Source organism: Heptranchias perlo, chromosome 23, assembly GCF_035084215.1.
Source record: "Heptranchias perlo isolate sHepPer1 chromosome 23, sHepPer1.hap1, whole genome shotgun sequence".
In the NCBI taxonomy this organism is placed as follows: Eukaryota; Metazoa; Chordata; class Chondrichthyes; order Hexanchiformes; family Hexanchidae; genus Heptranchias; species Heptranchias perlo.
This window is the reverse complement of record NC_090347.1, coordinates 9,690,690-9,708,131: the sequence shown is the minus strand read 5'-3', so window position 1 is coordinate 9,708,131 and position 17,442 is coordinate 9,690,690. Positions and strand designations below refer to the sequence as shown.

Sequence of the window (17,442 nt, the reverse complement as noted above, 5' to 3'; positions counted from 1 at the left end):
GAATACAACACAGTTTCCGTGTTGTAATTTCAATGTAATTGGAGCTCCCTAGTATGAATTTTGTAAAGTTGGTAAAATAAGTAGAGCTAGGAGACAAACTGGTTTTTAATGACTGGTTTGATGTTGCTGTCACAGTAAAAGAATCTTAACTAAGGACTTGCATACTTTGTTAACAGCAAGTTACCTATTGTGTAGTGGGTTTGTAAGACCAAAATCCAAGCTAAACCTTCTGATTATTCGGCCACTGGTGATCAAAGATCAAGCAGTCATAGCAAGTTTTTAACTTGTCAAACTCCACCCACCTGGTCTAGAATTTATTGTATTTGACAAATAAGAATGTATATTGAGGGGAAAATCTTGGAGGTTGATAATTACAAATGTTGCACAGCACTCAAATAATGGAACACTGCTAATTTTGGCCTTGTGCAAGTACAGGGATATGGAATATGAACTGTATATTTCAGAAAAGCTGATATTTTTTACAAGCAGTTAGTTAGATACTGAGAAATTATTTTTTCTGTTTCCATTTCAGCGCATGATGGCCCAGGATATTTTATCAGTGCCTAATGGTGACATATCAAATTCACATCAGGTGGACTATCAGCACCCTGGCCGGCCTGATGTCAAACCAAAGCCTCCTTCACCACCTCAACTTCCAAAACCGCAGAATGATGTCTATTCCAACACACTGCCCACACGCAAAGCAATGCCATTGAAAGCCAGCGCTTTGTTAGGTGAGTGGTCATAAATCTAGGTATTGACTAGTAGTAATGAGGAAATATTTAATCAATAATATCAGCATGAGAAAATATAAATGGCAGTCAAACGCAAGAAAAATGGCATACTATAGACAACAGCCCTGCACTGACTTGTATTTTTCTTTATTCATGTCAAGTGTTTAACTGGGTGTGAACTTGATGCAAAGTGGTTGTGAAATGTACTTAACCCTTACCCTCCTTAATAGACAGGGACAGCAAATAACTTAAAAAAAAAATTAAATGCTGTGCCTATCACCTTAATAGTTGAGGCAGTCTGTGATAGTTATGTTCTTACTTAATGACTTAAGACCATCCCCCCCACTCCAGTTTATATATCAATATCTATATTTCAAACCCTCTCACTACTGTTAACTTTTTGGCCCTGACAATTATGTAAGTAACTGCACTTAATTCCGTTGCTTTGTGCTGTGATGTGGTCATGTAGAAGTCACTGTTTTCCAATAGCTGACTGTCCAATATGACGAGGTTTCTAGAGCATTGTCTGATATAACTCTCAATTTTTCACCAAAAGAATGCTCAACATGTATTGGGTAAATAGATAAATTACATGTTTATCCTAGAAGTGGCAATGAGGTCAGTACCTAGTGGTGTGGGATTGAAGCAGAGACACTCTTTTTACTAATGGAGTTTGCTCTGTGCTCAGCAAAAGTTCCTCGTGTGAGGTTTATTTTGTGCATTGCTGATGTGGGTGGAAATGTAGTCAAAACAGATGCCATGCTGGAATGTTTGTACATTATCATAATATCAGTGCTGCTGTTTGGTAGCACTAGTAGTGCTGGTTTTATTTTTTTTAAAGTTTCACTTAAATTAAGACTTAGAAATGGTGATGTAGTACAGTAGTAAATGTAGTATTGAATATGGATAAGGGTATCTGCACTCCTTTCCCATCTGCAACTGCAGCAGTTTTTTTCACTACACTCGAAGTAATAAGTTTGCTGCTGGCCAGTTTTACATACTGGTGCTGCTACTGGCATGGTTTTCAATGTACGAGAAGATGGCAGTTCACCAAGGTGGTAGATTCTTTCTTGCCCTTGATGTTTACTGACACATTCACTCCCCTGGTTCCTGGCCATTGCTTTTTGACCTTTTAATGAATTTTGGGAATGGGGGAGGGGTAAGTGTTATAATCCCAGAACACCCCTGTGTTGTGTGTGTGTGTGGTTTTTTTGAATTGCTTCAGGCTGTATGCTACTTGTACCAGCCTGAGTATTATTGGGTGTGGTCGTGTAGTGTTTATGGCACTGACCTGGCAACCCAGAGATCATGAATTCAATTCCCACTACAGCAAGATGTGAAATTGAATCCAATAAATCTGGTAATTGATCAGATGGCACCAGCCATTGAAAGCAGTGGGATTGTCATAAAAATTTAACTAATGCCCTTCAAGGGAACCGGTCACCCTATCTAGTCTGGCCTACACATGACTCCAGTCCCACACTACATAGTTGACTCTTAATGTCCCTAGAAAGCCACTCAGTTGGATAGAAGATGGCTCATGATAACCAGGGATGGGCAATAAATACATTGAGAGTTTAAAAAAGAATTGCATCTTTATGCCAGGGAGAAAACTTGAAAACAGTGCGAATGAGGTTTAGCAAATAAGAGATATATTTTCCTTGTTTTGTATCCTATGTGACAGTACCTTTTCTTACTATTCAGCTGAGACTAGGACTTTACCCAGGGCCAGCTCAATGGCTGCTGGGCTGGAAAAGAATGGACGAGCCAAAGTACAAGCTATGTTTTCACATCAGGCAGGAGGCAACAACACACTACTGAGCTTCAGCGAAGGCGATGTCATCACTTTGTTGGTTCCTGAGGCCAAGGATGGCTGGCATTATGGAGAAAATGAAAAGACGCGGTTGTAAGTAACCTTGATTCTGTGCATTAATATGTTCTTCCAGCCCCTTTCATCTTATTTACAGGCAAATAATTCTCTGTATGTAGTGTATGGCATAACCAAGCTGACTGTCTCTTGCTGACATTAGAGACACCTGATATCAGTTGTCAAATTTTGTTTGTAAATCGCTCCTGTGAAGCATCTTGGGACGTTTTACTACGTTAAAGACATTATATAAATGTAGGTGGTTGTTGGTCAACTGGAGCTGCTTGTCAGTGACAGTAAAGGTCCCGAACCGTCCACACAGACAGTTTGTACTGGAACAGTGAATGAAAAGGAAATGGACATAGCGAGTATTGTTTTTTCAATTACAATTTTTATTCAATCTAAGATTATATGACCTAATGATTCTACTACTCTGTTCCTAGGAGAGGATGGTTTCCCTTCTCTTACACTCGTGTAATGCAGGGTGGAATAAATGACCGATTGCACAGGTAAGCGGCTATTTAAAACTAAATGATATTTTTGATGTGCTGATTTCCCCCTCCCCACCAGCCTTGATAGGTATTTGATGGTGTCTGCTCCTCGCCTATACTTTGCAGCATTAATTGTCCCTCTGAGAGGCCCTGCAGGCTTCCTGCTTCTACTTCTCTACCAATGCCACTTTGTAATGAGCCACTTTGAGGTGCATAAAAGCATTGGAAGTTGGCTTTCCTTCCTGGGGAAAGCCACTTCTGCTTTGTTGCGTGCCACTGAACCGCCGGGTGGGACATCACGTATGTCTCTTGCCTCCGACCTCTCCATGACACAACACATTAGTATGCCAGTATACCATGCCAACATTATCACTGATAATTAGGATTCACAGTTATGCCAGGTACTGATGATGAAGCTTTACAATTACACTTGTTAATTGCAGTACCTTACTTTACCCGTTGTTATTTATCAAACTTCAGTAATGATTGGATGAATTATTTATTCGCATTCGAAGCTTTAATATTCTAGTTCAGTCTTGCCTATGGCTAAACTTTCAAAATTAGAGAACCACCCCCCCTCACTACCCTACTTAGCCTGGCTCATTTACTGCTGTTGTTTGCTGATCATGCGAAGGACAAGTTTCAGACTCAAAAGGGGGAAAACTACCGTTTGCAAAAGCTTATCTAATAACTGCTGCCGTTTGTCTGTCTGTATGCCTGGCCTAGATTGTGTGTCTGCTTTTTAAAATTTTAATGTTGCAGTTATTATGTCCTAACTTAGACCATTTATGCTTCCTTCTGCCCCACGAAGTAGGAGATAAAGTAGAAATGCATTTTGAGTCAATGACAGTGGAGAAAATAAACCAAGATATGTTCTTTCAACCTAAATAATCAATGACTCTGTTGATCTGTTCCACTAAATTTTACATTAGTATTCCAGAGCCACATAATAAGCCCATGAAACAGTCATAAAATCTGGTGTCCTGGTTACATCTGCAAGTTTTATGCCAGCTGGCAAATACATAGTCATGCCATGACAATGACTTGCATCCACCCGATTTTCAGGTCATGTAAAAACCTACATTACGGTATTATTTGTGCAACAAATCATTTGCAAAAAATGATGTATCTTTAACATGGTTGCCTGTGAAGTGCCAGACCCCCTGTTTGAAGCTATTTCATACAGGTGCTTCACCTACTGTACCTTGCAAAGCCATTTTATCTCAGGTGCTACATCCACCGTTCAAAACCGTTTCCTTTGTGGAAATTTGTTCCTGAAATTCTTTCCAGTAAGAACAAATACCTTATAATTCTGTTTTTTCCATTCCCTCCATGAAAACATTTTGGAACATTTAAAAAAAATAACTTGTGTTACTGGATATCCGTGGATCAAGATAAGGATCTAGAAGCAGGAGAAAGTTGTTCCACTCATCCAGCTTGCCCTGTCATTTTAGGTCAATTTTTGGAGCAATATCATCTCCTGTCTTGGCACCAAGCCTGTTCCACTACTCCTGCTGACTCATGAATCTGTCTATTTTGTTTGATTGCTTGAACTGAGCCCATATTTGCTGTACTCGGTGGCAGTATGTTGCATAAATGAACATCTCTTATGTGTCATGTAATTACTTGAAGTTGTGTTGAGCTAAAGTCTTGGAGTCACATGGTATTGAAAGTACTGTAACCCTTGTTGACCTTTAACTGCCCCAGGCTACTTACTCCAAATTCAATCAAGTAGATTGAGACAGTGAGGAAATTGGACTAATTTGGCTGGATTCAAGAGTTATTTATACAAAATTTTTAAATAAAGCTGAGAGAAGTAAATTAAATTGACACAAATTTTAGACTAATTGTATCTTCTGGCAAAATTTTTGGACACATGATTTTTGTGATTTCACTTTGCTTTGTTTGTCACGCTTGACTGCCAATCTACTGAATTTTTCTCATGGCTTTATCAACTAGTTTAACTTGATGTCAAGTTCCTCAATCTGGTCAACAAACAGCACTCAAATCGCATTGCACTAATGGTTAAGCTTGGATTTCTTTCCATCTTGGAAGTACTCCCAAAGAAACACTCCTATAAATTGGTGTGACAGTATTGGCCCTTAGTATCAGCTAGGTAAGCTGAGGCATTGGGTTGAATAGATTTGGTGCACACAGTGTGTGAACTTGGAGGTGTTGATCCTGATCTGAAGTGAGCACTTTTCATGCTAGGGCACCTGGAAACTTGTTCTGTCAGTGCATCTTCCAGTCCTTTACACCTCAGAGTAACTAGAATCTATGCTTTTGGCATCAGCTCCCAGCCCCATTAATTAGCTGCCATTTTAGACCCTATATTTTCAAATTGAACATTCCCCTATTTTTATGGTAGTCATGATGTGGAGATGCTGGTGATGGACTGGGGTTGACAATTGTAAACAATTTTACAACACCAAGTTATAGTCCAGCAATTTTAAATAAAATTGCTGGACTATAACTTGGTGTTGTAAAATTGTTTACTATTTTTATGGTGCATTTTCTGAATGCTTTAATAAGCTGCCTGGGGAAATTATCCTTCTTAACGAATCCGAATAGTTATAAAGTGGAAAAGTTTTTAGGAAAGTTAACTTCATAAAATATGGAACTGATACTGATATCTGCAGGAAAATGTTTCCATATATTCATTAATTTTCCCTGTAAGTAGTGTACATCTGAAATGGGGTTGATTTCAACACTTCTCTTTAGTCAAAACAGTATAGGGCTGATATTGTAGAAGAGTCAATAACTGATCTAATTATAAAAGTAAAGATCCAATTTGCACTACAGCAAGTCTTATGAGGGGGAACATGTGCTTTTGAGTGCCCAGTGTCAGAATTGGCATTGATGATGACTCCCATCTGGTTCAAGCATGTTCTGCACATTGGTTTTCCTCACTGACTGGACCACAAAAAGATGCCTGAATACACTTGATTGATGAATAAACTTGTTTTAACTGGTACTATCTATGCCTGTTCTCGAGTATTAATTTTGCCATGTTTTGCCACATGTAGCTTGAACCATGCGAAAAGCAGCAGCACGGGGAACCTTCTAGAGAAACAGGATCTCTCCATTCCTCCACCCGACTATAACACACCTTTAAGAATGACTTCTCATCCTCTGTCCAGCACAAGCACTTTCAAACCCAGGCCCTACAGTGTCGCAGTGCCTGGTTTCTCTCAGGTATTTAAAACCACTTTAAACTTACTGTAAGTAAAATTAAACTTTGGCGGGGCACAAAACAGGTGGTGGTGGATCAGCAATCTGTTATACACGACGCCCGGTATTCCTTTCCAGGGACTTCAGGCGGGGTATATAACTGGCAGCCGATCTGCTACCGCCTGTGTTGTGTACCCACTGAGGTTAAATTTCACCCCTTATTTCTCTTAAATTCAGGCTTTGTATTTTCCCTTACAACTGTACAAGATCATCAAATGCAATTTGTGGAGATAAGTGGGCAACATATAGGAACAGGAGCAGGCCATTCAGCCCCTCGAGCCTGTTCCGCCATTCAATTAGATCGTGACTCATCAGCATCTTAACTCCATCTACCCGCCTTGGTTCCATAACCCTTAATACCCTTGCCTAACAAAAATCTACCCATCTCAGTTTTGAAATTTTCAATTGACCTCCAGCCTCAACAACTTTTTGGGGGAAGAGCGTTCCAGATTTCCACTCCCCTTTGTTCTACTAGATACAAAGGGTAGTGGAAATCTGGAACTCACTCCACCCAAAGAAATTACTAAATTTCTTCAGCTATCTTGCATCCCACATCAGTATTATCCTTGGTATAAAATATAGACATAACTAAAAGATCAGAATGCTTTGGATATTCTTAACAAATATTCTCTTGCAGCTTTTTTTTAAGAAACGTAAAACATTGAAATCTTGCTTATTTTTACATTTTTTAAATTGTGCACCATTAACACTAGTGCAGTCTTCAAGTGATTAAGTAGTACGCATGTGTAAAATATCTGCAACTTGATGATTGTCATCAAATCAGCAGAGCTATTGAGTCACTAATTCAAAGTCCAACAGAGGATTAGGTTGCTCATAACTGAGTTTCAAACAAATACACAAGAGATTCAGGCTGAACTTCAGGGTTTTAATTACAGCATGGCTATTGCACACAGTGGAGCCTCTTCAAGCTACATGACACTCCTTAATCCAAGTTTCTAGGCCATCTGCTTGTTACGTATTTAAACAACTTAATATTCTGTTCCGTGACTGCTACAAACCTGGCCCCTTAGGTCAGTGAGCATGTAAAGACCAGAGGAGTTAATTATGAACGAATTAGTGCAGAAATTGTTTTCTTTCCTGAAAGAAGAATGCCATTGAATTTCTAATGAGCAAAAATTGAGAGATTTTGAGAATTTGTTGTTTTTCTGCTACTTTATGCAGTAACTGTAAGTGTTATTGTGGTGAATAAGATGCTTAGCTCTGTTTCAAATTTCAATTCACATTGCCCACATCGCCATAATCTCCCGTAGGGGTACCTGTTCCGTGGATAACCTTTTCGATCAATAATTTGGCTGTAGGTTCACATAAACGTGGTCATTTAAAAAAAATTCTGTAATATTGCTCTCCCTCTTTATTCCATTCCCCCTGTGTTTGTGTTATCCTTACTGCAGCAGACTACATAACCCAGTTCATTGATGGCAGTTGTGCTCCTCCTTGGTTTCTTTTACGTGTGAAGGGACCTCCTTCCTCTTCCTTCCTTCTCCCAGATAATTTGGTCAAGAATTGGCCTCAAGCTGTTGGGGTTTGAACTCTGGCAGAGCCTTTATTAGTGAGATTTTTTGTTTCTCGGGAGATTGCACAGTAGTTAATGATAAACCAGATATGGCTTTCTTTTCACTTCCATATATTGAGATAATAATGTGAACTAAGAAATGGACTGAGTGGCAGTTTTCTTGGAATCACAAGGTTGTGGCTTCAAGCCCCACCTTAGGGCTTGGATACATAATCTAACCTGACACTTCTGGGTACTGAGAGAATGCTGCATTATCAGAGGTGCCATCTTTCAGAAGGCATGTTAAACTGAGGCCCTGCCCGCCTGCTCAGGTTGATGTAAAAGGCCCTTTGGCACCGTTTGAAGAAGAGCAGGGGAGTTCTCCCAGTGTCCTGGACAACATTTAACCTTCAACCAAAACAGATTAACCCGGTCCTTTATCTCATTGCTGTTTGTGGAGCCTCACTATGTGCAAATTGGCTGTCGTGTTTGCCTACATTGCAATAGTCACTACACTTCAAAGTGATTTATTGCCTGTGAAGCACTTTGGGACATCCTGAGGTTAGGAAAGGTGGATAAATGCAAGTTCTTTCAACTACTTTGGAATATTTATCTCTGGAAATGTACTAAATATTTGATATTGTGGGGGGGGGGGGGGAGTGCACATTATGAAAACCAAAACAATATTGAGCACAAAGGGGTTAATATGTGTTTAAATTCATCATTAATAAAAAATTGGTAATAATGTGTAATTGCAGCAGAACAATAACTGATTGCAAGCATTGATACTGACATCTAGTGGCCACTCTGGTAATACTAATTTATCTCATTCTTTCCAGGGCATGGATTTCAGTCATTCAAGATTGTCTTTGAAGTAAGATTTTTTTTTAAATTTTGAAGCAAAAAAAATTGTACCTTGCAATAAATCTTAAATCAAGTTTTTTAGATATTATTTTCATAAGCAGGAGCAAAGCCAACAATGCAAAGTTAGGTATAATTGTTTGGTTCAGTATTGTGCAGCCTGTCTGAGACATGAACGCACACTATTGCAGGATCAGTCTCCATCTGAAAGAACGGCTCAAACTAGCCACCTTCGTGGGCACTGAATCGTTATCAGGTGTTCTGTTTTCTTCTGAATGTAACTTAAGTATCTCATTTTATTCTGCAAGTGTTATTGCAGGAAATGCATAGCTTTTAAATATTGCTATGTAAAATTAGCAGGGTTTCTGCTATGTCATTATCATAGTTTTAAGTTTATTTTTAATATTAAAATATTTTTCCTGTATTTTATTATTTTTTTTCTGGTCCCTTTCCTCCCCTCCTTTCCTGAAGGTGTTGACCTTTTGGATGGGGTATGATTCCACAGGTGTCTGTTGCCTTGTGGCCATTACTGAGGTGGAAGCCTCAATGGTGAGTGTCGGCAGCTATTCCACAACAGGAGCCATCGAAGAAGAACCCATTCCTGTTTCCCCCCCCCCCCCCTCCATGTCTACACCTGCAGCCTTCCACCTGGAGCTGCTGAATGGTGAACAAGACTAACTGGGTTTCCTCTTCCCAACCCAAAGGGTGCTGAGGCCAGTTGTAGTGTCTTGACCACCTGGCCTGTATGGATCAGCTGCTCACTGGATAATATCACTAAGCCATCAGTGGGGGGCGGGGGGGGGGGGGGAGGGTGGGCCTTCCTCTTTGTAATAAGATGATGAAAACATTTTGCTTTATGTTAATTATGTTATGCCTGAGTTTATTATTGTGTAGTTTGATTTCCCTCCAGGATTTTTGGACTTATAGGTACAAACCCACTGAATTTTTTTCATTGCAGTACTGATGCCGAGGTTGCAAGGTTTTGAATTTAAACTTCTGCCACATATAAAGCCTCTCTAGATTAGTAAGTTTGGCAATTCAATCTGCCAGTCTGACTTTTATCACCTTGTCTGTCACTGGTGACAATCACTCATTTCCCACTGTGGCTTCGCAAATGGGCAAGTTCTGTCTCACTTTCTCCACAGTCCTGAGCTACATCTGTTTGTGTGTTTCATAACTGGCAAAAGAAAAAGACACCTCATTGTTGCATTGTTTTGAAAATGTAAGTCAAATGTGCTAACTGGAGTGGAACAGCTTCTTCCGTTCTATTTATTTCAGATTGTCAAATCTTTATTAGCAGGGCAATCTCCTCCTGAATGTGTACTTTAAAGACATTGTGACTGTGCTGCTTGCCAGCACTTATCTTCCTCCAGCCTTTTTGGTGTTTGCTGTTTAGTGCCACTCTCCGACTGATTGGCAGAAGCTGCATTTCACGCAGTTCGGCTGGTCTCCACCAGATTTCCCCCCCCCCACCTCTGAGGGAGAACCCTCTTGCTTGGGCACTCCAAGTGGAACTTACCAAGAACTGACAGAGAGCACTTAATGGAGTTGAGCGAGTGAGTGGGAGTGACAGCAGCACTAGGAATAGAACCAGTAAAGCTGAACACTTCAGTCACATGATGCTGCTAGTCCACAATGTCCAAGTGGCCATTAAAGGAATAGTGTCCTAAATACGCTCAATAAAACATTTGTTATCCAGTAACTTTTTAATTTTGTATATATTTATATTTTAACTTGTTTCTGTTTCCTTTGGTGGCTTACTGTGTTGGGAAACCAGCTGATGTTTTTCTGTTGTCATTTCATCTCTGTCCACCTTTTGGGTCTCTTTGCTGTTGCACCAATCCACACATAAGCTTCTTGACTCGGCATTGACTCACTTTGGTTCTGTGATTCATTGCTGTTAATCCCTCTGCTGACCTCCTGTGGCTTCCAATTTACTGTCTGATGTGATTTGCTCCAATAAGTCACTTACAGTTGTGTTACCATTTCAGCACGGCAAGAGCAGATGTGCCACAGTCAAATACAGATTGCGTGGCTGCAGCAAATAATTACAGCCTGCAGTATGACATCACGTGATAGGAAGCTGGTGAATTTTACAGAATCAGCATTACTTAAAGATTTCATTTAGTTTTTGTTCTCGCAGTTTGTAGTTTTTAATTTAAAAATCTCTTTTAACAAACTAAATAAATTTCAGATTAATTGTTAAAATTTGTTGAAACCATAAGCGTGTAAATTATGTGTTTCCAGATGTTTAATTATGTTAATTGATTATTATCCCAAACCCAGAGCATTAGGTTAATATAAATTGGGGAGCAGCACTGCAGTAATTTTAAAGTTTGAATTGAAATATCTCCAAGCAAAGCCAGAAATCCATCCACCAAAGGAAACCTAGTATTTACTAATCAATTATTCTAGTTCTCAAGTTTTCTTCATAACCTATGCGCTGATGTGATGTTAGGTCAGAAAAGCCTGAAAGGGTGATACAGTGCTGTATGTCGGACAGCAGCGTCAAGAGGCTAGAAGCAGAGAGGAACGGAAATCCGAAGGACAAGTCACAATCAGCAGTTCTTGCACATCTTGCAAAAGCAGCGTTGAACAGGGTTAAGGGAGCAGCAGTCTGCCCATCCACTGGGTAGCGGAACAAAATGGGGCACAGGCACCTTAGGAAGGGCAAGAAAATAAGACGTGTTTTCTTAAAAATGCACCTTTTTAGTAAGAGAACAGTCAAGAAATAAAATAAAGTTGTGTCAGTAATGTAAAACCTCAAACATTTTTTAAAAAGTGAAATCCGCATTAATACAACATTGGATAAAAATCCTTGTGGAAACCAGGTTTTCAAAATTTTGCAGTTGAATGAATTGCATTTTAGTGCTACCGCAAAGCCGGCTGCAGAAAGGCATTCTTATATTTATATGTAACTAGCAGGCCATACCTGCTTTTTGTCCCCAATATTCACAACAAAGTAACTCGTAGGTGCCATAAGCTCTTGCAAGCCGTACTGTCATGGTGTCACTGCTGTATTCCTCTGAATAAACCACTGCATTAACGTGCTTTCTCTCTTTCTCCTCTCCACAGAGAAGCTGTTGCAAATGTCAAATTGAAGCCAACCAAAACAAATTACAGATTAGTCCCTACAGTGAACTGAACACGGACTCTGCAAGATTCCTACACTGTACACTTGCTACTGGCAAAATATGCCAAAGATGTCTAAATCTGAACCTTCACCTGCATGAAAACAGTGTCTTTAGACTAGAATTGACCCATCTGAATATGGTCATTAAAGTTACAAATATATCAGTTGCACATGTTACTACAGAAATGCCACTTTTAAATCCAGCCCGTCCTATTCCCTGCTTTATATTTGAGGGATGATGCGGAGGGAATTGTTTAATTACAGTTGTCTGGTTATGGATTTGTATGGTGTTTGTAATTTATGCATGTGTTTAAGAATTGCAGTTAGTATTTTTTTATTAATATACTTTGTACTAATCAGCATATAAAACAATATTTTATTACCTGGCTATTTGTGGGAGTTGGCTAAATGTTGCCACTTTGTAGAAACTAGAATACTGCAACATTGAGTAATTGTTAAACTAGTTGTAAAGCGTATACAGTGCTCAATTCCCAAATAAGTGTTTTAGGAAAAGAAGTAAAAATCAAAATGTAAAATTTGTGTATATAACAGAGTTAACTTTCATCCAAAGTTACCTCAAATTTGTTAAAATTTTAGTGGTCACTATTTGAATCCTTGCTCTCACCTATAAAGCTTCCATTCCTTCTGAAAAGAATAAATAAGTACTCTGGTGACGGCAAAGCGTATTGTATAATCTGCAGAAACAAAGATTTATACTTTTTGTAGAATTTTAGGTTTCATCTGTATTTTTTTCCCAACAACCGCACAATGTAAAGTTATCAAAGATTCTTTCACATTCATATCTGTTGTATGTAGTGCTTCCTTTTAAATTTCTTATTAACTATCAAAGGTGGTAAGTCAGTTGAACGAGTAAATGAGTCACTGAAGCCCCAGATACATAGAATGAAACCATACCCTCGATCTGATGGGACAGAGAAACAGAAAGCACAATGCATAGGGAAACATTCGTGTTCTTTCACTTGCACAAAGTTCAAAGTGCAGTGGGGAAGAAAGAATCCCTTTATATATTAACAGCATTGTTTCAAAATGGGTGAGGAGTTGGACAGTCTTATTTTTTTATATAATAAGTGACAAAGAGGAAGAAAGCATTTGCAGCTGCAGGTGTGAGATGTACGTGACGTGATTGTCATTTCAATGTAGCAGTAGTTTGAGGGGTGACTCCCTTGCACAGGGATTGATTCGACGCTGAGATAATCAGTATTATTAATGAGCAAAAAAAAACACTCTGGGTCAGTTTCTTTTTATGAATGAAAAGTGTTGTGTAATCTTTAAGAAATGCTATGGGGTTAGTCAGTTATTAAAAAATAAATTGGTTGTAGCATCCCATATTTTTGTCAAAATATACAAGTTTTTTTTTAGTTGCGTAATGCTAAAGCAAGTTAATGAGATCTGTTGTCATCACTAAAGGAACAGTGGTTGGAATATTGAAGGAGGTGATGCATTTATCCATTTAAATGCTTTACTGCAAGAACCAAATGAAATGTACGATTCTCTGGGTATGTTTTGAGTAAAGTAGGTCAATTAAAATTTTAAAAGAAACTTACTGAATCAGTCACTTTGGTTTGCCTTAAACTGGTTGTAGATAATAAAGCAAAAGGAGCTGAAACTTATACTCTTGTTGAGAATGGTTGTTTTTTTTTGCAAAGCAGTGAATACCAAATTCAACCTGTGCTGTTTCATATTTGTATTTATTTTGAAAACTTGGCACTTCAATACTTACCAGCCTCTCTTATTTTGTGCTATTGTAGAGAATCAGTTGCAGAAAAACTGTATCCACTTGGCCACCTCAGTGCATTAAACCCCATGTATAAAACAGTGGCCGTGTTTTTTTCAGTTCTGGAGTAAGATCTCGTGCCTTTACTTTTGACATTATTGCAGGAATATGGTTTAATTTGTACCTTTTCATTTTTACATAAGCTTTATAATGTAGGAAGAGAAATGTTGATATAATCTGTATTGTAATGCAGATTTCTAGAGCTGCCATTTTTTCATAAATCACCATGAATAGTGAATGAAATTGACCTGTTTCGAGTACATTTCTTGTAATCAAAAATGATTTTGATAGTAACTTATGCGAAATAAAATTGATTCACTGTTTAAAAACTCTCCTCGTCTCTGTGTTTCTTATTGAAGTTTTCTAGTTGAAAGGTTCAGTGTTTTGTTACTACACTGTGATCCTTTTATCATTAACTCTTCTCGTATCTTCTCAGAGTTCCAGAGGCTGCATATTAATCCAGACAAATGGGTGGATTAGAACTTCCTTCTGTGGCTTGGCTGCTATGTGGAGGTACCCTCTTTTTTTTTATAATTCCGAGTGGAAGCTTATTCTTCCCTTCCCGTGTAAGCACAACTTAGCCCATATGGCAGGCCCTCAATCTATCGTAGATACAGTTACATCCGAACATTTTGTGGCATTTCACATCACCACTGCGTTGTCACTTACCCACTTTTGTTTTTGTTACAAACTTATGCCGTATTTTTTTATTCGTTCATGGGATGTGGGCGTCGCTGGCGAGGCCGGCATTTATTGCCCATCCCTAATTGCCCTTGAGAAGGTGCTGGTGAGCTGCCTTCTTGAACCGCTGCAGTCTGTGTGCTGAAGGTTCTCCCACACTCGGAAGGGAGTTCTAGGATTTTGACCCAGCAACGATGAAGGAACGGCGATATATTTCCAAGTTGGGATGGTGTGTGACTTGGAGGGGAACGTGCAGGTGGTGGTGTTCCCATGTGCCTGCTGCTCTTGTCCTTCTAGGTCGTAAGAGGTCGCGGGTTTGGGAGGTGCTGTCGAAGAAGCCCTGGCGAGTTGCTGCAGTGTATCCTATGGATGGTACACACTGCAGCCACTGTGCGCCGGTGGTGAATGTTTAGGGTGGTGGATGGGGTGCCAGTCAAGCGGGCTGCTTTGTCCTGGATGGTGTCGAGCTTCTTGAGTGTTGTTGGAGCTGCACTCATCCAGGCAAGTGGAGAGTATGCCATCACACTCCTGACTTGTGCTTTGTAGATGGTGGAAAGGCTCTGGGGAGTCAGGAGGTGAGTCACTTGCCGCAGAATACCCAGCCCCTGACCTCCTCTTGTAGCCACAGTATTTATGTGGCTGGTCCAGTTAAGTTTCTTGTCAATGGTGACCCCCAGGATGTTGATGATGGGGGATTTGGCGATGGTAATGCTGTTGAATGTCATGGGGAGGTGGTTAGACTCTCTCTTGTTGGAGATGATCATTGCCTGGCACTTATCTGGCGCGAATGTTACTTGCCAGGTCTTGCTGCATGCGGGCTCAGACTGCTTTATTATTTGAGGGGTTGCGAATGGAACTGAACACTGCAATCATCAGTGAACATCCCCATTTCTGACCTTATGATGGAGGGAAGGTTATTGATGCAGCAGCTGAAGATGATTGGGCCTAGGACACTGCCCTGAGGAACTCCTGCAGCAATGTCCTGGGGCTGAGATGATTGGCCTCCAACAACCACTACCATCTTCCTTTGTGCTCGGTATGACTCCAGCCCCCTGATTCCCATTGACTTCAATTTCACTTGGGCTCCTTGGTGCCACACTCAATCAAATGCTGCCTTGATGTCAAGGGCAGTCACACTCACCTCACCTCTGGAATTCAGCTCTTTTGTCCATGTTTGGACCAAGGCTGTAATGAGGTCTGGAGCCGAGTGGTCCTGGCTGAACCCAAACTGAGCATCGGTGAGCAGGTTATTGGTGCGTAAGTGCCGCTTGATAGCACTGTTGACGATACCTTCCATCACTTTGATGATTGAGAGTAGACTGATGGGGCGGTAATTGGCCGGATTGGATTTGTCTTTTTGTGGACAGGACATACCTAGGCAATTTTCCACATTGTTGGGTAGATGCCAGTGTTGTAGCTGTACTGGAACAGTTTGGCTTGAGGCGCAGCTAGTTCTGGAGCCGGGATGTTGTCGGGGCCCATAGCCTTTGCTGTATCCAGTGCACTCAGCCGTTTCTTAATATCTTGTAATAAAGAGCAGTCTCACCCCAGTTCTCAGTAGGTGCTTTTTCACTAGAACAATGCAGATTAAGTTATGTTTAAAATTCTGAAAGGATTAGACAAAGTACATAGAAGCAGACTTTTTCCAGTAATTGAGGGCTCTAGAACGAGGGGCCATGGATACAAGAGGAGGGTGAATAAAAAGTGGGGAGTGTAATCTTTCTCAGATAAGAATGAGGAAGGCAGGGCATCGTCTAATAGGATCCCCTTGGCTAACATCACCTGGGTCTCCATTCCAGTGTGCACCATAAAAAAGATATACAGAATTCCATAGAAGAGCTTCAAAAACACTGTTTTAAAGTAATACTGTTAATTATATGGAGCCAATTTACCATTTGTAGTATAATTAAAACATATATAATGCTGAAAAAACTCAGCAGGTCAGGTAGCATCAGTGGATATCTTCTATAGTACTTGTCCATAGCCTTACACAGAAAATAGGTATCTTTAGAAGGAATGTATCAGAAATGTCTTTATTTTATTTACTTTGAACTTTGTTTAATTAAATAGGTGCAAAACTACAAAATTCTGTCTTTGGATGTTAGTTAAAAAGCAATCTCTGGAACCTGGTACCAGGTATGGAACAAACCTCGCCAGTGAGAGGTGCTTTCTGTGAATTAGTCTTTCACCAATCATTGAGTTGGTAAAGACTATGGATAAGGATCTTTACAGTCAAATTTTATTGCCAGTTTTAAAAACTCAGGATTTTTCTTTTTTTTTGAAGGTGTTAAAAGCAAGAGAAGAAAAATTAGACCCCAAAAACCCAGGTAAATCCAGAGAAAATCATTTAAAATAGCAAGGGATTTAAAAAAAACATTGCAGAATTCTTCTTCCTTCCTAATTTTGGGGGAAAATATAAACAAGACTTCTAAAGAAAGAGTATTAGCTAAAATAAGAACCTCCCTGGGGTGAAAGTTGTGTCGAATTGCTCTTGGAAACAGCTGCTGTTATAAAAGTGAAGTGCAGATGTGAGTGTGCAGTGAGTTTACCCTGAGTTCAATTTGTGACCAATTCCATAGCTAGCATTGTTACTTACACACCAAAAACACCTGTAAAATGAAAGAGGTTAACTTAATTAGGAGGATAGCTTGTTCAAACCTAAACCTAGCTTTATGCCTGATGAATGCAACTGAGACATTTTAATGGAATCTGCTATGTTCGTTGGTCTCTGAACGGCTTGTGAATGAAACTGAATAGAGGTAGCTAACTTCTGTAAGCCGATTTTAAATGAAGCTCTGTAAATAATGGATGAGGAAGGAGAGGATATGATAAGAGAGTATATAGGTATATTTTTCTATGAAATAATTCGAGTAAAATGGCCCTATGAATCATGCTGATAATACTGATTCCCCTATGAATGAACCTGGCATTTAAACAATAATCATAAAATTACAGGAGGTGGCACAAAAGGTGAGATGTCTGATGAGATTCATGATGAACTATAACTTAGAGCAATCCTTTGAGATTATGTGGGTTGTGGTGACGCTTGCACAATGGAAACCAGTAAATGGCTGTGACAGCTGTGGGATATCATTCAAGGAAGGCTACAGAAAGTGAGTCATTAGGTGGTGAAAGC

At 39.7% G+C, this 17,442-nt stretch overlaps 1 protein-coding gene across 4 annotated transcripts in view; it reads left to right on the top strand.

The window, feature by feature from the left end:
* Positions 1 to 13,954, top strand: part of LOC137341076 (BAR/IMD domain-containing adapter protein 2-like) — a 97,792-nt gene extending 83,838 nt beyond the window's left edge. For 2 of the 4 annotated variants that reach the window (XM_068003983.1, XM_068003985.1), the window contains 7 exons: positions 533 to 734; positions 2,439 to 2,640; positions 3,045 to 3,110; positions 6,119 to 6,287; positions 8,676 to 8,710; positions 9,656 to 9,721; positions 11,773 to 13,954. In XM_068003983.1, the coding sequence (XP_067860084.1) occupies positions 533 to 734; positions 2,439 to 2,640; positions 3,045 to 3,110; positions 6,119 to 6,287; positions 8,676 to 8,710; positions 9,656 to 9,683 (702 nt within the window). In that variant the 3' untranslated portion in view covers positions 9,684 to 9,721; positions 11,773 to 13,954. The remainder of the gene's footprint in view (positions 1 to 532; positions 735 to 2,438; positions 2,641 to 3,044; positions 3,111 to 6,118; positions 6,288 to 8,675; positions 8,711 to 9,655; positions 9,722 to 11,772) is intronic. The other 2 variants (XM_068003982.1, XM_068003984.1) reach the window with 1 other exon arrangement.
* The last annotated feature ends 3,488 nt before the right edge of the window (positions 13,955 to 17,442 follow it).